The sequence below is a fragment of the Leopardus geoffroyi genome, chromosome C1, assembly GCF_018350155.1.
Source record: "Leopardus geoffroyi isolate Oge1 chromosome C1, O.geoffroyi_Oge1_pat1.0, whole genome shotgun sequence".
Taxonomy (NCBI): domain Eukaryota; kingdom Metazoa; phylum Chordata; class Mammalia; order Carnivora; family Felidae; genus Leopardus; species Leopardus geoffroyi.
This window is the reverse complement of record NC_059328.1, coordinates 142,411,587-142,436,733: the sequence shown is the minus strand read 5'-3', so window position 1 is coordinate 142,436,733 and position 25,147 is coordinate 142,411,587. Positions and strand designations below refer to the sequence as shown.

The 25,147-nt window shown below is 38.8% G+C and overlaps 1 protein-coding gene across 30 annotated transcripts in view; it reads left to right on the top strand.

Annotated features, from left to right (window-relative positions):
* The window catches only part of NEB (nebulin), a 214,083-nt gene that overhangs the window by 39,805 nt on the left and 149,131 nt on the right, over nucleotides 1-25,147 (top strand). For all 30 annotated transcript variants that reach the window (XM_045479788.1, XM_045479819.1, XM_045479815.1 and 27 more), the window contains 20 exons: nucleotides 1,368-1,475; nucleotides 2,969-3,067; nucleotides 3,846-3,950; nucleotides 4,039-4,146; nucleotides 5,516-5,827; nucleotides 5,927-6,133; nucleotides 8,454-8,558; nucleotides 9,258-9,365; nucleotides 11,169-11,480; nucleotides 12,595-12,801; nucleotides 14,591-14,695; nucleotides 15,776-15,883; nucleotides 17,255-17,566; nucleotides 18,142-18,348; nucleotides 18,810-18,914; nucleotides 19,069-19,176; nucleotides 19,822-20,133; nucleotides 21,259-21,465; nucleotides 23,073-23,177; nucleotides 24,170-24,277. In XM_045479788.1, the coding sequence (XP_045335744.1) occupies nucleotides 1,368-1,475; nucleotides 2,969-3,067; nucleotides 3,846-3,950; nucleotides 4,039-4,146; nucleotides 5,516-5,827; nucleotides 5,927-6,133; nucleotides 8,454-8,558; nucleotides 9,258-9,365; nucleotides 11,169-11,480; nucleotides 12,595-12,801; nucleotides 14,591-14,695; nucleotides 15,776-15,883; nucleotides 17,255-17,566; nucleotides 18,142-18,348; nucleotides 18,810-18,914; nucleotides 19,069-19,176; nucleotides 19,822-20,133; nucleotides 21,259-21,465; nucleotides 23,073-23,177; nucleotides 24,170-24,277 (3,348 nt within the window). The remainder of the gene's footprint in view (nucleotides 1-1,367; nucleotides 1,476-2,968; nucleotides 3,068-3,845; nucleotides 3,951-4,038; nucleotides 4,147-5,515; nucleotides 5,828-5,926; nucleotides 6,134-8,453; nucleotides 8,559-9,257; nucleotides 9,366-11,168; nucleotides 11,481-12,594; nucleotides 12,802-14,590; nucleotides 14,696-15,775; nucleotides 15,884-17,254; nucleotides 17,567-18,141; nucleotides 18,349-18,809; nucleotides 18,915-19,068; nucleotides 19,177-19,821; nucleotides 20,134-21,258; nucleotides 21,466-23,072; nucleotides 23,178-24,169; nucleotides 24,278-25,147) is intronic.

The following is a 25,147-nucleotide window of genomic DNA, read 5'->3' as shown; positions in this document are numbered from 1 at the left end:
GGCCCTGGTGAAGTCTCAGTAAACATTCACTGTTATCATCACCACTGTCACAAAGATCTCCTTCATTATTATCAACAATTTTTTTTATATAGGTAGCTATCTTGTCTACTTTTTGTTTCTTTGAGCTGGACTACTCTATAGACCTCATACATGTAGAGTCACTTGGTATTTGTCTTTTTGTTACTGGCTTAATTCACTTAATGTCATGTCCTCAACATTCATTCATGTTGCAGCATGTGTCAGAATTTCCTTCCTTCTTGAGGCTGAATAATATTCCATTATATGTATATACCAAGTTTTGTTTATCCATTTATCTTCCAGTGGACATTTGGTTTGCTTCCAACTTTTGGCTACTGCGAATAATGCTTCTATGAACGTAGGTGACAAATATTTATTTGAGACCCTGCCCCCAATTCTTTTGAGTATTCATTCAGAAATGGAGTTGCTAGGTCACATGGTAATTCTATTTTTAATTTTTTGAGGAACCACTCTACTGTTTTTTATAGCAACTGCACAATTTGAAATTCCCATTACTAACAATCTTACTTTATGCATTATTAGCTTATTTAGCTCTTTAATTTTGCTATGTTTCTTTCTCCTAAGTAGATTGTAAGCCTCTCAAAGGCAGGAAACAAATAGTTTCTTGATTTTTTTTTTATTCCAATTAAAAAGGCCCACACTAAACAGCAATTTGAATTTTGTATCTAGAATGTGAGTTTTAGGTACCTCCTATAGCCAGACAATAAGAGTGGCCTATTATTTTAATAACATCGAGTAACTGTCCCCAAAATAGGAGTAATTCCAAATGATAATGACCTTCCATAAACAAATTAACGAGTGTGACTATTTTAATGTGCATTGTTAATCAGTGCAGAAACACTCCTAAACTAACCATTACATATGAAGGGCAATGTGTGCAAACACATATTGCAAATTAACTACTATCAAATCTTATCTAATTAGAAAATGAGCGAAATTATCCATCTTCAATGTGGCCTTCAGCCCTAATTTGACTTAGAGTTCTAGCGAGCAAACATTTCACATTTGATTATCTAAATATAACAATTTTATTTCTTCTTTGAAATACAGCTTGCAGGGTAGCATTTGTCCAGTTTGGAACTTGAGTTCCATAAACTTCCCTTCAGTTGGAAATAAGGATCAAATGGAATATATGCCAGCTAGAAAAGCAGTGATAACCTAAGGGCTGTTAAAATCTCTCACGAAGGAAATTTTTTAAATAACCTTAATGTACAGAGGAAGAAGCTTTTCAGAAATCCTAAAAACATCCTTTTGGGTAAAATGTTAATGGTTTTATGAGTAAGGATGATGCTGAGCAAAGAACAGTAACCTTTCTCTTGGTGTTGTAGGTTGAATACAAAGCCGACTACAACAGCTGGATGAAAGGCTGTGGCTGGGTACCTTTTGGGTCCTTGGAAATGGAAAAGGCAAAGAGAGCTTCAGACATCCTGAATGAGGTAAAGCCGTCCTATGTGCTACAGAGAGAGAGTTGGGAACGTGCTATGTTAAAGCCCCCAAAACCACGCAAGCACCTTCTTTACTGCTTCATTCTCTAGTAATTGTTGCTGAGATTAAAAAAAAAACAAAACAAAAAACAAAAAAAACAACGTACCACATGCATGAATTATCCAGGTAGATAAGCATACCCCTTTATGTCACCAGAATCATTTATGTTAACCATTCATGATAAAAATATTTTTGAACAACTTTATCAAGGTATGATTTGCGTACCATAAAATTCACCTATTTGAAGTGCACACCTTGACAAGTTTTAATAAGTTCGTATAGTTGCACAGTCATCACCATAATTGAATTTTAAAATGCTTGTAGTACACCAAAGTTTCCTTGAAAAATTCCTGCTTCCATCTTCAATGCCGGGCAACCATAGATTTGCCTTCTGTCTCTATAGTTTTGCTTTTCTAGAAATTTCTTTTGTATTAGACTTTTTTTCACTTAGCACCATGTTTTTGCATGGGTCTGCCATATTTTCTGTATTACTGAGTAGTATTCCTTTGTATAGCTATATTGCAGTTTGGTTGTCTAACAGTGGAACATTCCCATTGCTGTCAGGCAAATCCATCATCAGTGAGGGTAGCCAAATAAAGAAGGAATAGAGGTGCTGAGTGAGGGTTTTCTTCCCGCTCAAGTTTCTGTTCTGTGCTTTTGCTTGCTTTTGGTGAACAACATTTTATCAGATTTTTTCAAAAAGGTTCTAGGTTGGTAGTTTTCAGAAGTCTGAAGCTGGGTGGTGCTACTTTGTACACAGAAGTGGGATGTATAATATGTACAATGGAAGACGACCAGGAGACTAGATGGAGAAGAATACAGGAATGTAGCTAGAAGTTGCCAGCTTCCGATGAGAACACCTTCCAACATCGTCTCTCCTGTGGCTCCTCAGCACTTTAGTGACAACCTGTGTACTAAGCACACGGGGGCTGCAGAACAAAAGTCCTCCCTCTCCTACAGGAACCACTCGCTGTTACCCTAATTCCTCTGTTCCTCCTCCCTCAGCCAGAGAGCTTCTTTACTTCTCTACCTCAGTTGGAGTGACAGGAACTTGAGAACCTGTTAGTGACAGGCAAAGACAATCCAGATTTCCTTGTGTGCTTTTCTGGTAATCCTTTAGAAAACTTTGTGGTGTTTCTGGGTTCTGTTTGGCTGAGAGTACCCTCTTTCATTTCATTTTTCATTTCATAAGCAAGAAACAAAGTCTGGTTCCTGAAAGTTGTATTGGGCTGTACTGCCCCAGACAATCCAAAATTAAGCCAATTTTTAAAACGCTGGCTTTTGTATTGTATTCATCTTTTCCCCCAAGCCAACCAAGAATCTGTTTACATTTTAAAATCAGGAAAAATCCTCGTCTCTCCAAAATAAATTTCAAGGATTTCTTATATATTAGCCTTCAGTGAGAGTAAAATTATTGTTTTTCTTTTTTAAATTCACCAAACAGAAAAAATACCGCCAACATCCAGACACTCTCAAGTTTACCTCGATTGAAGATGCTCCGATTATAGTACAGTCTAAAATCAACCAGGCTCAGAGAAGTGATGTAAGTATTAATCCTATCTCTGTTTTAATAAATATTAATTAACACAAGTACATTTGTATTCCTACTATACTGATTACCTGTAATTATTATGCATTCTGAAGAGACTCAGTTTTGTGAGCAACTGTAATTCTCTCAGCCTTTCATTAATAAAGCATACCTAATTCATATCTTTAGAGTATTATGTATACTGGGTTCACTGTCCTTTCAGCCATTTAACATTGCCATCCAAGGAGAAGGTAAGAGGGACTTCTCTTGATGACAAAAAACACCACAAACCTATTTCTAGAAAAGACCAGGAAAATGAATATAGGCAATACATCTTATGGGGGAGTCACACTGTAAGTCAGAGCTAAGACAAACATCATATAAACTACCCCTAAGTCCCATCGGTAACCCACAGATATAATATAGATGATTTGTGTATCCTACCCAGTTAGCCTCTTCTGTGCTGACCAAAGCGTCTACAGGTTAACATTTTTATCAGGTCACCTCCCTGGGCTAACTTCCATGAGGTGCCCCTAACAAAATCCAGAGGTTCCTCGGGCATACCTAAGGACCTTTGTCAGGGCCGAACAGGCACCCAAGATAGGTGACCCTGTACATTGCATATGAGACTTTGAAGGCCTACAGATCTTTGCAGGTGAATGTGGGGGTGACACAGGGAATGTCTTTCATAAAAAGCAACTCTGTGCGACACGATCACTCTGAAGTTATTTTCCTGTGTCATTTAACCCCTCTTCCCTACTTTGTTTGTTTATGCACTTTTTCCCTCTTTCAGGTTGCCTACAAAGCCAAAGGAGAAGAAATACTTCACAAATACAGTCTGCCAGCAGACCTGCCCCAGTTCATCCAGGCTAAAGTTAATGCCTACAATATCAGTGAGGTGTGCACATGAGCTCAGCTGCTGATTGCATGTGAAGCCCTCTCTAAATGTGGCCTGAGTTGTATTCAGATGACTTTTTTTCTTTCAGAGTATGTACAAAACAGACTTGAAAGATTTGAGCAAGAAGGGATATGACCTGAGATCGGACGCGATTCCCATCAAAGCTGCCAAAGCTGCCAGGCAGGCGGCGAGTGATGTAAGTCAAGCCGGTGGTCACCTGTGTGTAACTAGAAAGTGTGGGCAGGGTGGACTTGTTATCCCCAAGTCACCACGTCTGTTGTCCCTAATTGGAAGCGATCCCTTCTGACAACTATTGAGAAGGGGAAATTCCCTAAATAGACTTGAGTTTTCCTGGGGGTTACGATTTGTAGAATCTTTACTGGCCAGTTCTCATCAAACACCCTAAGTTAAAGGTCTCATCCATATTGCTACACAGATTCACGTTATTTCTCTCGTGGAAATAAGTCACTCACTGTTTAAATCCTTATAGCCTCCTGGTAGTAAGATTTTATCTCAAAACTTGCTTAATTTATATGAATTCCCTCTTTGCCTTACTTCTTTTTACTTCATTGCTTCCAGAGATGGATGAATTGGCCCCAAGTTTCACCGTAATCATTAGGCTCATGAAAGTTAGGAATTTTGTTAGTCTTTGTTTCTTTTCCTCATCTTACTTTCACCCAGCTGTGAACTAGTTACTTTCCTCTTTGAGAGTTAAATCAAATTGACTCAAGCCCCTATCATTTGACCTAGAGCTGATGGAGTACCCTCCCCCTCAGCTTGCTGCAGATATTCTGAGGTTTATTGTCTTTTCATAACTCCAGCTCCTGGCTTGCACGTGATGATTTTGCTCTGGCTCACCTGGACTCCCCTACTCTAGATTCACTTCTCTTTCTGGTCTGCATGATCCAGAGATGGAACACAGTCCCCTGTTTTGGATTCCCCTTAAGTCCCAAGCACAACCTCACCGATTGTTTGAAATGAAGTTGACTTTGCACCAATGTAAATAAGTTACAATTGAATAATAAATATCTGTATCCTAAAAGCCCTGCCATCCAAAATTTCTTACCCACCCCCTTTCTCTGTGGGTACTCCTCCAGCTACTCCCCACCCCGACACATACACACAATCCTTCCTTCACGTCTCTGCTTCTCAGTTTCCCATGCTTTTTCCCAGATCTCCCCAAGCAAGTTCACTTCTTCTCACCTTCTTATTCAGAGCTGATTCGTGTTTACATACAACTGGTTCTGGATCTCTCTTTGGGTATCCAAAGACTCATTAAAATTCTACTGCTACTATAATTCTATCTCGTCACTGATGTGAATTATGGTTAACACCCCCATCCCAACCTCTCTTGTGTGGCAGAAGTAGCTATAGACAATCAAATGGGCTCGATATAACATTTTAATTTTACCAGGCTACATTTCAAACTGTGTACAAATGAATATCTAATTGTTTGGTTATTGAAGTAATTTCTGGGGAGCTCCATTGCTTTAAATCATGGTCTCATTGTTCAGTAAAATCTTCATAACTACATTTTAAAATATACCCACTTTTGTTTCCAATAGGTTCAGTACAAAAAAGATTATGAAAAAGCCAAAGGGAAAATGGTTGGCTTCCAAAGTCTCCAAGATGATCCTAAACTGGTTCACTATATGAATGTGGCCAAGATGCAGTCAGACCGGGAGTATAAAAAAGACTATGAGAAGACAAAGACGAAATACAACACGCCCCATGATATGTTCAACGTTGTGGCAGCTAAGAAGGCTCAGGACGTTGCCAGCAATGTCAACTACAAGCATTCTCTCCATCATTACACCTACCTGCCTGACGCCATGGACCTGGAGTTGTCTAAAAACATGATGCACATACAGAGCGATGTAAGTGACACTCCACCAGACAGTCCCCCTCTGAGGTCAGAACCCGTGTGAGATCCTACCACTCGGGGCACTTACTCCTCTTCTTTCCCATTGCTGTAGAACGCCTACAAGGAAGACTACAACACCTGGATGAAAGGCATAGGCTGGATACCTATTGGCAGTCTGGATGTAGAAAAAGTTAAGAAGGCGGGTGACGCCCTGAACGAAAAGAAGTACAGACAACATCCAGACACGCTCAAATTTACGAGCATTGTGGACTCCCCAGTTATGGTCCAGGCAAAACAGAACACAAAACAAATCAGTGATGTAAGTACAATGAAAGAAAGGGGGCAAAGAACGGAGGGAGGCTTTAACAAAATAAACAGTCGCTCAATTTTTTTATTCTTCTGAGCCAATAATTTTCCTTTTATTTAATTTAAAAATTAAAATTCTTTTTAGTTTGGGCACTAATATTTTCATTTTCCTCTATCTTGCTATTTACTTTCCTTTTTAAAACCTTCTTTTTAGCTTCCTTTGAAATACTGCTATTGGATAAATTTGTCATGATGACCAAGTTCTGTAGTACTACACATGTGTGCCTGTGTGCACATACACACAAAATTTAAGCTTAAGTCCCAGACACTTTGGCAGATATATTCAATTCTATATTAAGTTGCTTATATTTGCTTTTCATATGTAAAATACTAACACAGGGAAGTAACTCACATGGGTATATGATTTTGCATCTCAGAATTCATCATATATAAATATTATAGAGACTTTCAAAACCTTAGGTCTTAGAGATTAGTATATTGTTTGTCTGCCTGTCCACGAACAATGTATATGATCTGGCTAAAGTGCGATCCAAAGGAAAGTTAGATAGAAGAATTAAAGGGATATCAAAAGCATTAATTTATTCATTGAATGAATGTTTTTGAATACCTTCCCTGTGCCAGGTACTGTATTATATGTTGAGGGTATAAAGATGACATAGACAAAGATTAGTGAGATATAGGATATGACAAAGATATAAGATAGGAGTATAAAATGGCATGGACAAAACCAGAGCATTGTCCTACTGAGAGGTGAATGCTACAGGAGAGGTATGTGCCAAATAAATATAAGGGAAGAGGTAACTGCCTGCCAAGGCTTCCCTGGCAAATAAGGGAAGGGTGCATTCTTGGCAAAAGAAAAAAACAGAATGACCATCAAGAGGTAATGAGTGGAAGGACAATGAAGGGTTTGGGATTGTTATTTCATCATTGAGGGTCTTGTGTCCTAATTTATACTCTGGACATCGTGGGGTGGGTAATGGGAAGTATTGAAGATCTTAATCCTTGGAGTTGCATTATCAGACTTGTGTTCTAAAAGATAGCTCTGACAAGTGCTGAGATTGCATTGTTGAGGGGAGAGATTGGAGGTAAGGATTAAATTAAGGAGATTGGAGGTGGATTAAAAGCTCTGACAGAAATCTAACAGAAGGCTCATTTGGGCTTCAACTAAAGCAGTAGCAATGGGAATGGAGATGTGTGGAAGGTAGAACTGATGAGATTCTGTGAATGCTGTGAAAGCTTAGCTATGGTTTCTAAAGGCAGTGAGGAAGTAAAGATAGCTCTTGGATTTCTGGAATGAATTATTTAGTATTTGAAGGTTCAAATAGATATCAGCCACTTTAGACTTTATGATAAATGCATACCGGTTTATATGTGATGTTGTACATAGACGTGCCTAGGGATTTATAGGATTAATGACAGTCGAGATTGGTAATCTACTTGTGATTTCAGTTGGGTTTTAGTTTTATAAATTAAGCAATTTCTTTTCTATTACCAAGAGGAGGATACAAGTTCTATACCATGCACTTAGATGTCTTTCAGACATCTGTAAAAAGATAAAGTACGGTAAATATGAAATGGTAAACCTTTTGAGTACATTGGGTTTATGTATAAGTGCCTTCATATACTGAAGAAATTACTATGTGGTTTTACTGCTGCAATTATAATTGGAAAGTTTTTAGCAGAAGTGAAAGACTCATTCTAACTACCATTTTCTAAGACCTTAAGAACTTTTTTTTTTCTTTTTTTCTTTTTTTTTTTTTTTTAATTTTTTTTTTCAACGTTTATTTATTTTTGGGACAGAGAGAGACAGAGCATGAACGGGGGAGGGCCAGAGAGAGAGGGAGACACAGAATCGGAAACAGGCTCCAGGCTCTGAGCCATCAGCCCAGAGCCCGACGCGGGGCTCGAACTCACGGACCGCGAGATCGTGACCTGGCTGAAGTCGGACGCTTAACCGACTGCGCCACCCAGGCGCCCCAGACCTTAAGAACTTTTAATGCCACTAGCAAACACTGAACGTTTCTGGCTTGGGTGAATCCTGTTTATTCATGATAGGGTTTCGCATTTGAACTTATTTTCTATTCATCTCAGTCAAAGATTCCTGTTTTCTATTTTTCTCTCTATTTTAATACACAAAGCTTTGGGATCTTTCTAAAGACAATAAAATGTTTGAATTTTTTAAAAATAGGAAAATACCTTTCATGATTTTTAACAACAGGAATCGTGGTGGACTGTGCTAAGTGTGCAATTAAAGCCTTTTTCGTTTTTGTGCTATCTTTAATGCATTTTATTTTTGTGATTGTGTGTTGCAGATCTTATACAAAGCTAAAGGAGAAGATGTGAAGCATAAATACACTATGAGTCCTGATCTTCCTCAGTTTCTCCAGGCCAAGTGCAACGCTTACAATATAAGTGATGTAAGTAGGGTTTTTGATGGTGTGTGAAATCCAGACATGATGGTAAAATAATAGAATTTTAGAGTAGAATGGGACCTTGATAATTATTTAGGTCAATTTCCTACACACCCCGTATGAAGCCTATCTCCTGATGATGGCTCTCTGCCTCTTGAGTCAGCCTTTTCCAGGGCAAGAAAACTCACAAGGATATACCATTTTCCCTTACGTGGAGCCCAACATCTGTTCCTCTAAAACTTCAACTTATTTTTCCTAGTTTTGCAAATAGAGAAAGTTATTATCCTGCAGAAACATAGGAATAAATGAAATCCTTTTATTACAATAATACTGAAGTTTCTAAAGCTAACCACTTGGTCTTCCCTTGACCTTCCTTTCATAAGACTAGACAACTTCATTTTCTGCAGTTGGTCCTCACATACCATGGTTTCCAGAATCTTTATTCTAGATCCACTCCAGTTTCTCAGTATTCTGCTTCAGTATGTAGCCAAACCAGGTTTGGGTGAGTAATTGGTGCAGAGTCCTATAATTTCATGCTACACAAAGTGTGATATTTTGCCAGCGTGACTTCCTAAAACAGAATATGTGATAGGAGATTCCTTTACTGTATAGCTGGAAAAGAATGAAACAATCCCAGCAACTGAGGAATCACTTTAGCTGATTAATACACAGCATGCTGACATCCTTTTTCCTTTTATATCCCAGGTCTGTTATAAACGGGACTGGCATGATTTAATAGCCAAGGGCAACAATGTGCTGGGTGACGCTATTCCCATCACTGCAGCCAAAGCATCCAGAAACATTGCCAGCGATGTGAGTAAAAATTTTAGGTGAAATGTGGGTGATTGCCTTTTTAAACGGTAATCAGATGTGTGCTTGTCTAAATGATAAAACAGTATGTTGAATTAATGACATTCAAATTCTCCACAAAATATTGCTTTGAAAACCTGTCACTTTTTCAACATTCTGTGATTCTTTTCAGTTGACCCCACTTGGTAGAGCTGTCATAAATCTGAAAGCCACTTTCTCCCCGATTCATAGCCCAAATTACCTTTACTGACACATTACCCTGACAGCCCACATTTATTTTCAGTGAGAACACCCTGACACTAACACATTAAATTCACATGACTGCCTGCATTATAATTGTATTAAGAAGATTGCAAAGATGTTATATAAAATGTAAAGATCTTATAAACCAAATGGTTAAAAGGCCCATTTTTCTAGAATATAATTTTGGCTTATGTAAATTGATGCCCATTTCATCTGTAATAGGAAAAGTATACACTTGCATTTCTTCCCGTCATTGAAACTCAAAAATTTCAACCAGCAAGCATGCCCTGTAGACTTCACTGTCACATACTATTTTGGAGGCTACAATCACAGTTTAGGAAAAGAGGAGAAAGAAACCACCCATGTGTACAGACCACTTGGGAGCTAGCGGTGTAAGAATTCTACAACATTCCTTGTAGGGATGCCACTGAAAATGTGTTCGTCAAAGATTTGCACGCTGTTATGAAATAAATTTCTAGCTTAAGGACAAAGTGAAAGTCTAAAGTACGACATTACCTTTTTTATTTTTTTATTTTTATTTTTGTTTTTTTTAGAGCTTGCACAGAGCTTTGTCTAACATGCCTAGAAATGAAATGTCTTGATAATCCGATTGCCTGCTAAACTCTTGTTTATAAATCAGTGCGTATGTGACAAGAGCAGGGTATCTGCAGAGTTTAGGTGGATTTGCATTCGCTTACCTAAAAATTGAGGTTTTGACCTGTTATATACAGTACGACTCAATCTACATCCCATCGCCAGTTCCAGCAGTGAGATACCATGGGCTGCAGAGCTTTTGTAGTTAGGTCTTTACTGATGGGGAAAGCTCACAGCCATTCCCGCCCTTACTGCAGTTCTTTAATTCCTCTGCAGCTGCTTCAGCAGTGAGCTTGGAAAGTACCTGCTGAGAAATGGGTGGGGAAGGCCCAGCTCCCTGCCCAAGCATCTAAATTGATGCCACCTAGAAAGAAGAGGGTTTTTATTTTATTTGGTCAGCCTGAGACAACAAAATAATGTTTTCCACCCCACCCCAAGAAAAACTGAGTGTGAACTTGCACATGGAATCCTTTAGAGTTTCTTCTGCATCTGTTGCATACATATCACTTGGCCAATGGGAAGAGCAAATGGAAGATTTTCTTAATTTCTAATATTCTGTGATGTATGATAACATTCTATGATGGTGATAATATATTGGCTTGGGAAAATTCACATCCCTAGGAAACCAAGAGGTATTGGCCTTGTTTTGCGAATGTGTCTTGTTTATACTAAGCATGAAAATTCAATTGGCTTTACGTAAAGTTCTACATGCAAATGCATTTGTAGGATTTATAGCAAAGAAAGAAACGGGGCTTGAATTTATCATGCTACCCACTTGTAACCCAGCAGTATTGGATATAAATGTTTTCAGTCTGAACTTTCTGGAGGCAAATGGGGTGGGTGGGTATGGTTTGCACTTCTTGTACAATCTTCCAGGAAGTCACAATGTTCTAAGTGCCTTTGTGTATGAATATACTTGCTATACCTATCAATGCCTAGGACTTTGCTAACCAAATTTTGCCTTTGCAGTATAAATACAAGGAAGCTTATGAGAAGTCAAAGGGAAAGCATGTGGGTTTTAGAAGCCTCCAGGATGATCCCAAGCTGGTCCATTATATGAACGTGGCAAAGTTGCAGTCAGATCGTGAATACAAGAAGAACTATGAGAACACCAAAACCAGCTACCATACCCCTGGGGACATGGTTAGCATTACTGCTGCAAAGATGGCCCAGGATGTTGTCACCAACGTCAACTACAAACAGCCGATACATCATTACACATACCTACCCGATGCCATGAGTCTTGAGCATACCAGGAATGTGAATCAAATTCAGAGTGATGTAAGTATGTATAACATAACAGACCCAGAAATGTTGGTGCTTGAGGGACAATCATTTCCTCCCATTTTAGTTGACTTCACAATACAGTGATATTTGAAAAGTGCATTTTTCAGGGCACCTGGATGGCTCAGTCAGCTAAGTGTCCAACTCTTAATTTTGGCTCAGGTCATGATCCATAGTCATGAAATTGAGCCCCAGGTCCAGTTTGGCATGGTGCCTGCTTGGGATTCTCTCTCTCTCTCTCTCTCTCTCTCTCTCTCTGTCTGTCTCAAAAGAAAAAAATATATGTATAATAAACAATCATTATTGAAAGACTAACAAATGCATGGTAGACAAGCTATGTTTTTGCTGGCTTTCTGTGCTCCTATTGAAGTCATTGACATTGTCTTTATTATGGATCAAAGGTAAACTTATTCCACTAAGTATATAAACCACCTTGATTCTCAACAAGAGGAAATGGTTGCTGCTTAAGTGCTGATATTCTTTATTCTTTTGAACCCAGAAAAGTTTTTTTCCTTTTTTTAACCAAAAATCGCACTCTCATGCATGTTAATCTATGTAATGAGTCATCTAAAATGAACCAGGAAGGCTTTGTGATTGCAGCATGATTCATGGAGAGCTGCATGGGGAGGGTGTTTAATATTCAGGGCATTTCCTTCTGCAGGAACCAGATTTCTGTAAGAATCATCCTCTGTAAGGGAAGATATGGTATTCATTTATAGTGGCTCAATAAAGGTGTCTCTCCCCAGCTGAGATCAGGAATAGTCTAGGTGGGCAGTATGGGTGAAATTCAAAGTGGTGGGGTTTTCAGTGAAATCAAAAAGAAAGCCCAATTTATTGTTGAAAGAGAAATTTTTTTTTTAGTATTACCCATGGAAATATGTGGCCTAGATTCTCTCTGCACTGTATAATGCACTCTAACAACAGACTGCTTTTTCTTATTACCAAATTCTGGGTAAGAAGCTCAGTGGCAGACATAGTGAAAAGCTTCTTTATAGACATGAGCGTGCTGAAAGTGTTGCTATTCATTTCCTTTGGATAGAATTGAAGGTTTCAGAGACATCTTTTGAGTATTCTGTTGGATATCTCCTCATATGAGATTACTCTTTTACAGAATGTATATAAAGACGAGTATAACAACTTCTTCAAAGGCATTGGATGGATCCCTATTGGTTCTCTAGAGGTTGAGAAGGTCAGGAAAGCAGGTGATGCTTTAAATGAGAGGAAGTATCGACAGCACCCAGATACCATCAAGTTCACAAGTGTGCCTGATTCCATGGGCATGGTTTTGGCTCAGAAGAACACAAAACAACTAAGCGATGTAAGTAGTTTCCCTTCAAAAGGGTTTGTCCATGAATAACACCCACTCCACCATCCTTCTTTAATCCAACACTTGAAGATGAATCTGTGTTAGCATATCAACTGCTTTCAGGGTAGAATAGGATGGTTTCACTTTTGAAGCAACTTGGAACTTGAACATAAAGAGAACAGGGAAGGGAGAAGGAGGATTTTCCAAAGTTGCTTTATTTTCCAAATATAGAGAATATGTACTATTTATAAGCAGACCCCTATCATTATACACATGAAATGAAATAAAATGATTACTCTTATCATCTGTGATTCCATCTGAATGGTAAACCAAGCTATTTATTGCTCTGAGTTGCAACCGTTCTACCTGGCTACACAGGGAGAAGGAGCAATGCCCTAATCCTCTTGCATAAGAGCTCTGTGTTCTGAAAAGCAATCCCGAGAGAGGCCTCTGGGGAGGAGGTAAGCAGTTTACTTTCAGAGTCAGCTGAGTCTCATTTCTGAGCCCAGGTCTATCTGGACCCTTGCTATCTCTACCCTTGGTAGAGCCTAATCACAATGTTTGGTGCTTCATCTCACTTGATAATTTCAAGTTCTGTTAAAATACCTCCACCAGAAAGAAAACAGTAAGTAAAAAGCAAAGATGTGTATTCTTAGCCCCAGATATTAGAAGGTGGGGAATGCTTTGCTTGGCTCAGATCTGAGGATTATCTGTGGATTTTCTCAGGCCAGTCTCTGCTTTCACATTACCATGGATATTTTGAGATTAATTCTTTTTTAGTGGCAATAAACGTGTAAATTCTTTTGATTTCTTTTGTACCGAGTGAGAGACTCACTGTGTTTTTCCAGTGAGCTAGGAGAACTGCACACTCACTAATTGTCTTCCCCATCCCAATAAATGCCATCAACATCTACCCAGTTACTCAAGCCAGAAACCTGGATGTTATTACTGATGTCTCCCTGTGTGATCCCTCCATCAATGCATCTGCTGAGCTAGCCTCCTAAATCTCTCCCAGCGTCCTATGGAGCACTTTTCTGTCTTCCAGCTGCCCACAGTCCTAGTTTGGGCTTCCATATCTCTCATGGACACCTGCATGGTATCTGGACTCCCTGTCTGGGGTCACCCATGACCACAAGAAGAGCTATCTTAAAATATAAATCACATCCCTCTTACATTTTAAACTTCTTAGTAACTGCTCCTTGAACATCTAAACTTGTTACCTTGGCTGAAAAGGCCCTCAGTTCTGTGGCCACGTTCCCCATCCTCTTGAAGTCTGCCAGACTCCCTCAGCACATTCTAGCCCTGTGACACAGGTTGCCTTCAGTCCCTTACTCTAGCCGTGCCCTTTCCAGACTTGAGAGCTCTGCTTTGGCCTGGACTCCTCCCCTTTCTTCATCTGGGCATAAATGTCACCTGCTTAGAGAGCCTTTGCTGACCATCCTTGTTTCTTTCCTAAAGTTATTCTATTTACAACACATCATACACTCTAGCTCTTACAGTTTACATTTTTATTCTGTCTCCTCTACTGCACTATAACCTTCAAGAAGACATGTCTGCCTTTTTCAACAATTTACACGCAGAAACCTATCCCCCCTACCTAGCCCATAGTGCTGTCCAGTAAATATTGGTGGAATAAGCAAATGGATAGGTCTGCTAACATCCTGCCATTTGATAGTACGGGTATTTGACTTGCATATGGCAAAACATGAATGATAACCTTCCTTTTTAAAGGAGTGTGTGCTTGATGAAACTTACATTATGTTAACTAATGACATTTGCATGCTGCCTCCTTTGTTTTTAGTTGAACTACAAAATAGAGGGAGAGAAACGGAAGCATAAGTACACTATGGACCCTGAATTGCCTCAGTTTATTCAGGCCAAGGTCAATGCCTTGAACATGAGTGATGTGAGTATTTGGCCTGGTGCCAGTCTAATATTGCTAACATGGGCCTCCTCTTTCCAGTTCTGTATAATTCTAGCAGTGAGAATTTTAAGGAGTATGGACCTTTTGAGTCTCTGTTGGAAAGTCATTGTGAAAACATGACTGCTGGTTAAACCTGAGGCTCCTCACCCCGTCCCCTGTCCTTGGAATGTCCATTCTGCCCATCATTCCCACAGTAGGAGACATTTTCAAGGATGCAGCCTTGATAGAGCAGTATGCTGTTGGGACCATCTGACTGGCATATGTGACTGAACCCAGTTAAGGCCTCTGTATAAACTTTAAAGATTGTGGTGGGCAGGTGAGGAGATCTACTTGTCTCATGGCCGCCCACGACAAGCCTTGTGTGTAAGTTCCCTTGTTTATTAAACCTGTCACCTGCCAATCTGCAGTGGTCTCCCTCTTTGTTCGGTCTCACCTTGCCCTCCATGTATGGGGGCCAATTTTTAAATCATTCAACAGTAATGAATAGTCTGTAATAAGCACAAGTATTGCTTTGTCTAATTTTTGTTTCAGTCATTAAAACTTGTATAAAAATTTATTATTAATTTTCTTTAGAAACTCTTTTTTGCATATAAATAGCCTCTTGGGTAGTCTAGATATATAATTGGTGGTGATGTTTAAATTCGCTATTATGAGTTGTTTCCTTTTGCTTTAAAAAAAAAGTTGGTAAATTCTAACTTAAAAATGTAACCAAACCTGGATAAAATTGTTCATTTCTTAAAAGATGTCTTAGTCATTCTTCCTAACATTCTAGGCTCTTTTGTCTCCAAATAAAATTTTTTGGTACTCATTTCTATACTTTTGGTTTATTTAAATTTTTTTTCTGCTTTTGTAAGTAATATTTAAGCATTAATTAAATCTGGGTGGTACTATATCTGAATTTTTTATTTTAGTTTTCATACCTTTCTATAAGATTAAATTGCTTCATTATAAAAAATACAAGAAAATTAAAGTATTACATGCTTATTATAGAAAAGTTGGAAAATGTAGAAATATATTCAAGTAGAAAAATAAAATAATAAAATACTCTTTCCTTTTTTCAAGTCTCATTATAAAGCAGACTGGAAGAAAACTCTTGCTAAGGGCTATGATTTGAGACCAGATGCCATTCCAATTGTTGCTGCAAAAAGTTCAAGAAATATTGCTAGTGATGTAAGTCTAATCTGAAAGTAGAAAACTCTTCTTCTATTTTTAAAACCTTTACATGGTATACGAGGATATATGAGGTAAATTAGGAAATAAAATATTATAGTATTAAAATATTTCCTAACATCCTAAGTGCCAATGAATTATATTACTTTGCTTTAAAATCTTTAGAAATTCAATACAAAAAGAAAATTTTTTAAACTGTGAAAAATGTTTGGTACTCTCATTGAAGTTGGAAACTGCTTTTTATTTGAATTTTTTTCAAGAAAAAACTTTGGCATACTAAAATGTCACTAAGTCAAAAAAAGTCTCCAAGTATTTTAAAAGAATAAAAATTTTTAACATAATTTTCACAAAGAAAAAATATGATAAAATATAAGGGCACCTGGGTGGCTTAGTTGGTTAAGCATCCGACTTTGGCTCAGGTCATAATCTCATGGTCCGTGGGTTCGAGACCTGCATCAGGCTCTGTGCTAACAGGTCAGAGCCTGGAGCTTGTTTCGGATTCTGTGTCTCCCTCTCTCTCTCTGCCCTCCCCTGCTCACACTCTGTCTCTGTCTCTCTCTCTCTCTCAAAAAATAAACGTTAAAAAAAAATTTTTAAACTGATAAAATATGGAAAACCAGGAAGAATTATAGATTTAAATGAGAGGATTTTAGTTGCTTACCTACTTATTTGCTTTTTATAAATTAAGTTATATTTTCTATATGAATTAATATAACTTGGTATAGTAAAAATTCATTTGGAGTTGAATACACTAATTTGTATAAGAGCTCTGCTGAAATTTACTCAGGATTACACAAGTACTTTATAAAATAATGCAGTTCTTTTTGGAATTGATTATTAAAAAATATATATACACCAAATCCTTACTAAACTTTTCAGGAACCTTTGAGAATACTCAAAGAATCTACTTATAAATAATCTAGATGTAAACCACAAATTACCCCATTCTTAATTATCCCCAGAGCAAATCTCAACGTTTATTTATTTTTGGGACAGAGAGAGACAGAGCATGGACAGGGGAGGGGCAGAGAGAGAGGGAGACACAGAATCGGAAACAGGCTCCAGGCTCTGAGCCATCAGCCCAGAGCCTGACGCGGGGCTCGAACTCATGGACCGCGAGATCGTGACCTGGCTGAAGTTGGACGCTTAACTGACTGCGCCACCCAGGCGCCCCATCAAATCTCAAGACCCTCCATTAGAAATACTTTCCTAGTTATTTATTTAAAAATACTAAAAAACTTAGATGTTACCTGCATTCAGACCAAATTTGGCTATTGCTTCATTTGTTACGTAAATTCAGTATAACACTTTAGTATTTCCTATAATTGACCCTATCAACCTTCTGTCTGTTTGTCTTTCTGTTTAATATAGTTCAAGTATAAAGAGGCTTATGAGAAAGCCAAAGGCAGGCAAATTGGATTTCTCAGTCTTCAGGATGATCCTAAACTGGTTCATTACATGAATGTAGCTAAAATCCAGTCAGATCGTGAGTACAAAAAGGGCTATGAAGCCAGCAAGACCAGGTATCACACACCCTTGGACATGTTCAGCGTGACAGCAGCCAAGAAATCTCAGGAGGCTGTTACCAACACCAACTACAGACAACCCTTCCACAGCTACACTCTGCTGCCTGATGCCTTGAATGTGGAGCATTCCAGGAATGCAATGCAGATCCAAAGCGATGTACGTAACAGTCAACACATTGTGGGCATAGAATTAGTTATCCATTTCTAGCCGGTGGGAGGGACGGACAAGAAATTGGCAATTCCATTTACTTCATCTTAAACCTGGCCGGACTCACTATAATTAGGGATCCTCTCCAGAATTTGGAGTTTTAGAATTTCACTCATGTGAACTATATATAGCTTTAACATTTTTGTTTTAGTTAGTGTGTGTGTGTGTGTGTGTGTGTGTGTGTGTGTGTGTGTTAGACACAGTATATGATATATTCTGTGAAAAGCTAAGAGGTTCAAATTAGTGCAATATACTGTCTTTCCAGTGTAAAATTCTTCTACCCTTTCCTCCAAGAAAGTTAAATTTAAAAAGGAATTATTGGGTCAGGTTTTCCTGTTCAAAATCACCATGAATTCAATCATTTTGTAATTTGGTTTCTTTTCCAAAAGATGGCAGGGAATAAAAAGCAGGTTACTTTCTTTTCCCTCTTTTTTTTTTCTTTTTGATAATGAGTAAATTATCTAGCCAAAGAAACTCACGCTCTGACTGTTTCTGAAATGAAAATGTCCTTTTTCATTGTAAAGAATCTATATAAATCCGACTTCACCAACTGGATGAAAGGGATCGGCTGGGTCCCAATAGAGTCACTGGAGGTGGAGAAGGCGAAGAAAGCAGGAGAGATTCTTAGTGAGAAGAAGTATCGCCAGCATCCTGAGAAGCTGAAGTTCACCTATGCCATGGACACAATGGAACAAGCACTTAACAAAAGCAACAAACTGAATATGGATAAGGTAAGAACCCAACTGCTGGCCTCATTCCGAGCCAGCACTCAAGTCATGAGCCTGGCGGTGCCACTATAATCTTCATCAGCATTTTTAATCTTTGTGATGGTCTTGGTGGTGGTGGGAGGGGGAATTCTGTAACTTTCATCATGTCTGGAGAGCTGTCACATACACTGATCCTCAGACCATCTGTGTGCACTACTCAGAGGGTGTGACAGAACTGCAAAACTCCATGTGGTGTGAGGTTGGGGCAACATGGCATGTGTTGTTTCAGTGGAAGGAGACTCCCTTCTTTGATAGGTTTTTCCCTCGTGTGTTCAGTCTCATCACCCCATCTTCTTGCCATTTTATCCATTTCCCAATATCAGATTTAATTTCTTCTATCATGGAGATGTGAGTCTGTTTCTCCTGATAGCACTTTCACAAACTTGTCCTGCCTTACAGTCATGTGCCTGTCCCTCTTGTTGCAGAGGCTCTACACTGAAAAGTGGAACAAAGACAAGACCACCATTCACGTCATGCCAGACACTCCTGACATTTTGCTTTCCAGAATAAACCAAATCACCATGAGTGATGTAAGTAGATTGACAGCAACAAAGTGGGAGAGAAGGTTGGAGGGAACTAATATTTATGGGATGCCTCTCTTTTACATACCAACTGCTTCAAAATCAGGATTCCCATTCGAACCCAAATAACAAGCTGCAGGTGTTATTCTATTTTGTCATTTAGAAACTGTACAAAGCTGGCTGGGAAGAGGAGAAGAAGAAAGGATATGACCTGAGGCCTGATGCCATTCCAATAAAGGCTGCAAAAGCCTGTAGAGACATTGCCAGTGATGTAAGTACTTCCACTGGGCTTTCTTTAGGCTCAGCAAATGAGACACAAATGAGCCAAGTTCCTATGCATATTCAAGAGCTGCAGTCAACTCTACCTAGTGTTGGTGGGATTATCATCCATGGAACACACAAGACACTTTCCTTCACCCAGTCCAAGTACCCTCTAATCATTTGTTCATTATTTGATGTAAAAAGTAACTGGGTCATGTTAAGACAAGTTGCTTTTAGAGTATTCAGATCATTTATAGGCAATTCTGGGTGAATGTAGGGATGCAATCTACACGTTTTACCCAAGAGACCCATGATCTGGCTCTTTCCTGAATTAAAGATGCACCAGGAGAAATCGTGCCTGTAGCCTTTTCTGATTAGACACCTGAGTGAGGAAAGCTGCTTTCTAAAGCACCCTAAAACAATTTACTTATGCATCTCTTTGATTAATTCTGAGATCATTTTCTTTCCATGGAATCAAGTCTGGCAAGAAATTTGAAGTAAAAAGATTTTGTTCACGGCCCCCATGAGCTTCTCTCTAATTGTACAGTAGCTCTAAAACTGTACACCTATGACAAATCTCATGGCGTCTAATGAATTACATTTTGTTCTCTTTCCTTCACTAACTTCATCACCATGCTTTCTTTCCCATCTGCAGTACAAATACAAGCAAGCCTATGAACAAGCCAAAGGGAAACACATTGGCTTCCGGAGCCTAGAGGACGACCCCAAGTTGGTGCACTTCATGCAGGTGGCCAAGATGCAGTCAGATCGGGAATATAAGAAGGCGTATGAGCAATCCAAGACCTCTTTCCACACCCCGGTGGACATGTTCAGTGTGGTGGCAGCCAAGAAGTCTCAGGAAGCAGCCACTAACACCAACTACAGAAATGTGATCCATACCTACAACATGCTTCCCGACGCCATGGGCTTTGAACTGGCCAAAAATATGATGCAGATTCAAAGTGATGTATGTGACAGCCATATCACTTGTAGAACATTTACTCTGGATAATAAGTGGATCATTCATGACCCTAAATAATTATGAAAATCCTGAAAGAAATTCATGTGTAATTTCCCACCAAATTGTTTATATATATTTTTTAACTTAGATTGAATTTATTTCTTTTAACAAAAGGGGATAAATTCTAGAAACTAAAGTCTTATTTTCCACCATTCTTGCTGTGAGGATTGTTGAATGCTGGATCCAGCAATTGCAAATGAAATTTTGTTGCAGAGAGCATGCTGAAGGAAACCTGTCTAGCAAAGAGAGTCAGAAGCATAAATGGCTCCTGATACAGAAGGGGAAAGGCAGAAAGTCAGATAACTTGGTAGCTCCTGCCCCTCACTCCTAACCAGCTTTCATTCCACTCCTTCCAACTTTGCAACTTGCTGATGAAACATTGAGGAGGTGAGGGCTGAGGCAGCTACTGGAATGAATGTGAGGAAGGAACAGAATTCAGCTAGAGAGACCATTTATTTGGTGGCTGTGAGAAGGGAATTTAAATTACAAACCAAAGGCAGGCCACACCAAGCATGTGTTTCTCTTTGGGAATATTTGAGCTGAGCTATTTCGTACCCCACCCCTGGCAATTAAGTGCTCATATAAAACCAACCATGGCAGAGTTGTAGAGGACAATATCAGAATTGGGGGGGGGACCAAAAAATTTGCACAGAGTACCAGTGAGGTTTCTGGCATACCTGAGAGAGTTGTAACAGTGGTGGGTGAGCAAAACTTACAATGAAAGAGATAACCGGGGTCCCAGTGAGTCCTCGGTCAACCAAGGGAACTTGGGAATTTTTGTAAGAAAGGCCAGCATCATTCCTTTTCTTGAGAGAATAGTCATGTAGTAGTTTAGTTGGTATTTCTTAGCATTTTTTCTTTAATGAAGGCATTGCAGAAAATAAATCACAAAGATATTACTGCTTGTTTTTAATTGTTTGTGCAAGAAAATGTGAAAAGATACTGTTTGGGGACAAAAAGAGTTGAAGTTTGTTATGCTGTTGGTTGAACACTTAGGGAATATTAAACACCCACTCATAGTCCTTGGAAGTTTGGGTTTCTCCTCATCCATGAACCTTTCCTCTTTTGCAGAATCAGTACAAAGCTGACTATGTTGACTTCATGAAGGGCATTGGATGGCTCCCTCTGGGCTCCCTAGAAGCTGAGAAAAACAAGAAAGCCATGGAGATTATCAGTGAAAAGAAGTACCGCCAGCACCCGGACACTTTGAAGTATTCCACTTTGATGGACTCAATGAACATGGTTCTGGCTCAGAATAATGCAAAAATTATGAATGAAGTAAGTCATTCGTAATGTGATAGTTCCTAAGCACCGGGAAAAAGCCAGGCATTCTTACATCTGACCTATGGATTTTGCTAATAGTTTTAGGGCATCACAATGAATGTTTATTCGACTTTGCAAAAGGAACTTGTGGTTGGGGCGCCTGGGAGGCTCAGTTGGCTAAGCATTCAACTTCAGCTCAGGTCATGATCTCAGGTTCATGAGTTTGAGCCCCGAGTTGGGGTCTGTGCTGACAGCTCAGACAGAGCCTGGAGACTGTTTCAGATTCTGTGTCTCCCTCTCTCTCTGCTCCTTCCCTGCTCATGCTCTGTCTCTCTCAAAAATAAATAAACATAAAGCATTTTTTAAAAGGGGGGACTTGTGGTTAAAAAACATGATAGAAGTCAGTCCTAATTCGTGGCCTCCCAAATGTTTAGTGAACCAGTTTTCCCAACAGACATAACAAAATAAATATGAATTGTTTCTTTTCATGCACATTTTGTAACAAAATCTTGTTTGTCTAAGATGAAGTTAAGTAGAAGTTCATGACGCTGAATCGGCACATTGTTTGCCTGATAACAACTGGGTATTGCAGCCTACCCTGTTTCCTAGCTGCTTCAGTGGAATTGAAGAAGACTCTTAGATTATGTGGCTATGGCAGCATTCGGAGCCGGGACCTTCTGTGGGCAAATCATGAGAGCAATTGTTCTCCCATCAGTAGTCCCTTGGATCATTAATTATTCCACCCTTTAGAAAAGGCTTACTGTATTTTAAAAAATTTGTTAGCCATAATAAATATCGGCACCAACAAACACATCAACCTGGTACTTCTCTAAGTTACAAATAATAAAATAATTGCAACAGCATTGTTGTGGATCACGATTTGAAATGCCATTGATTAGCAAAAGAGAAAAAAAACTATTTGGACTTTAACATTAAACAGTTGCATAAAATTATGGTTCTACTTGTACTAGAGAGAGCTGTATTATACTAAGTCTCTGAGTAAATCCCTTGGAGTCTTCTGAGAAAGAAAACTGATTGGTCAAGATGACCGTTGCCTTTGATAGGGACTTGCCTAAAAGACAAGGCACAAATCTCAGTGCCTCTTTTAAGATTTAGTATTTAACCTCTCACAAGCTCACATAAACCTTTCATTTCTTTTTCAGCATTAATGATTTATTAACCATTTCAGAATAATGATGCTAAAGTAAGAATCTTCATCCTCTTATTGCAAAGTTGTGGAAATTATAGCCGAGACCTGCTGTGTGTCTTTAGGCAAGGTACATTGCTTCTCTGGGCCATAATTTCCTCAAATCTGCAACAAAAGGATTCAACTGATGACCACCAAGATATCTCTCAGTGTAGCATTTGCTATATCTATGATTCTCATCTTGACATCATTTTACTTTCCATCTTACATAATCTCTACTGTCTTGTTTGAATGAGTATCTTTTCCATAAAAAAAAAATCGAGTTAATAAAAATACTTACAATATTGATGTGTGTATATACATATACATATATACATATGTATGTGTATATATATATATATTAAATGAGCACATTTTAAGATTTGTAAATACTAACTTTTCTTTTTTCCTTTTTTTTCTTTTTTAAATTTTCCAGCATCTCTACAAACAAGCATGGGAGGCTGATAAGACCAAAGTCCATATTATGCCTGATATCCCGCAGATTATTTTGGCAAAGGCAAATGCAATTAATATGAGTGATGTAAGTATAATCCCCCCTGGTTTATTTGAACCAGTATAAACAAATAAAGTAATGTCTCAACTATGAAGAATGAATGTTTTGAAAATAAGAGGAATCAACAAATGACAATCTTTCTCTTTCTAACCTTGCTTTGCTAAGAGTTGGAGCAGGCCTGTCAATGAGACTTGGGCCCAGCAGTTAGGAATCTGAAGGGCAGTTGGATTTTGTTTGGGGGGCGGATATGCCTCCTCAAACTAAGAGACCTGGCAGGAAGAGAAGGGCTTGCCCCCTCCCTCTCCCAGAGGAGAAAAAGGAAGTGAAAATCCTAGGTCTCGGTTCCTGTAGTCTCTCTACCAAGCCTTTGAGATGGTCCTAAAGAGGGGGGTCTCAGGGAAAGTTAAATGGAAAGGGAAGATGAACATTTTGAAGAATTTGGAGCAAGCTCCATAACAAGGAATGTTCCACACTTAGTGTTAGAAAATGCGTAGGTGTTTTATTTCACTTCCTTTCTCAACCTAACCATAGTTGCTAGAAAATCTCCAATCCTACCAGTGTTTTTTCTTCTCTTTGAATTCCATAAGGATTTAGGATCGATGACTCCTTTTTGGATCGTAAAATCCACACAATTACATAAATAAAAGTGTCACTTGCAAAACAGTGAAGTTTTCTTTTGATCTAAGAGAATGGTTGTTTCGTAGTCTTTCCTTGACTCTTAATTGGTAAAAACGTTATCAATTAGAATCTGCTGGGGTTTAGCGGTTTTAAAAAGCATATTTACAACCTAAGACATCATTAGCTGTTTTTCTGATGGTTTCTTGAAAATAAGTTTGGGTTTGTAATAGACTTTTTCCAAACACAATTTTGTTATTTGTAAGAACATTCAGCCATTGAACCACCAAGGAAGCATTCTACTTAAAAATAAAAATGATGCCACAGCACTAGTGTTTACTCTTTTAAAATAAGCCCAGGCTTTTCTATTTAGAAGAAAATTATTCCCTTGCCTCTCTTTACAGAAACTCTACAAACTTTCTTTGGAAGAATCTAAAAAGAAAGGCTATGATCTCAGAACTGATGCAATTCCTATCAAAGCTGCCAAAGCCTCAAGAGATATTGCAAGTGATGTAAGTCTGCAGGAAAACACTCAACTTTGTTTTGTTTTGTTTTGTTTTCTAATTTACCAAAATAATAAGGGCTGAGTTTTGGAAACACTCAATGGATAAAATATGGGGGAACAAAGCATGCCTACTAACAATGGCCTCCTATTCAATGAGTACCTCTTAGGTTTGCTCTTTTGTTGTCTCTGGTATTTCTGAAAAAAACAGAATGCTAACCACATTATGACCACATATCTTTGTGCTCCCCAGCTTATGAGATCTAGGTGAATTTTCTTTGAACTTCATCCCCAAGGCTATGGCCTGTAGAAATCCAAAGCCCTTCACCAAGCTTTCCTGCAGAAAGACTTGGATTGTTCTTGCTTCCTGCCTGTTAGGAACTGTCCTCCTAACAGGATGTCTCATTGTGTGGTATACTAGGGGTGCTGATATTTTGGACTCATGACAACTGATTATTAAATAATCAGAAATTTTGCAAGCCAGTTGTTAAATTCTTGGTAGCTTGACATCAGCCATGGTGGGAGTATTTACACCACAGAAATTGACAAACACTGCAGATGAGGGCCTTTATCCCTCCAATCGCCGGTGTGCCAACACACCATTGCCATAACACATCACCTGTGGGAAATTCAGTTCTTTCATTTGGTTGTTTCCACAAGAAATCTGCTCACAGTGAGCACTGAGTTATTTGGGGGTAATGGGAAGAGCACATTTCAGAGCACTCTTTCCTTAGCCACTCCTGCAATGACACTTTCTCTCTCATTTTACATACTTGCTCTTCATCTTTCCTACCTGCCCATCCTGATGCCACTACTACATTGTCCTGAAATCTCCAAATTCTTTTCCCTCTATTATGCTGGAGTAATTTGGCTCCCCGAG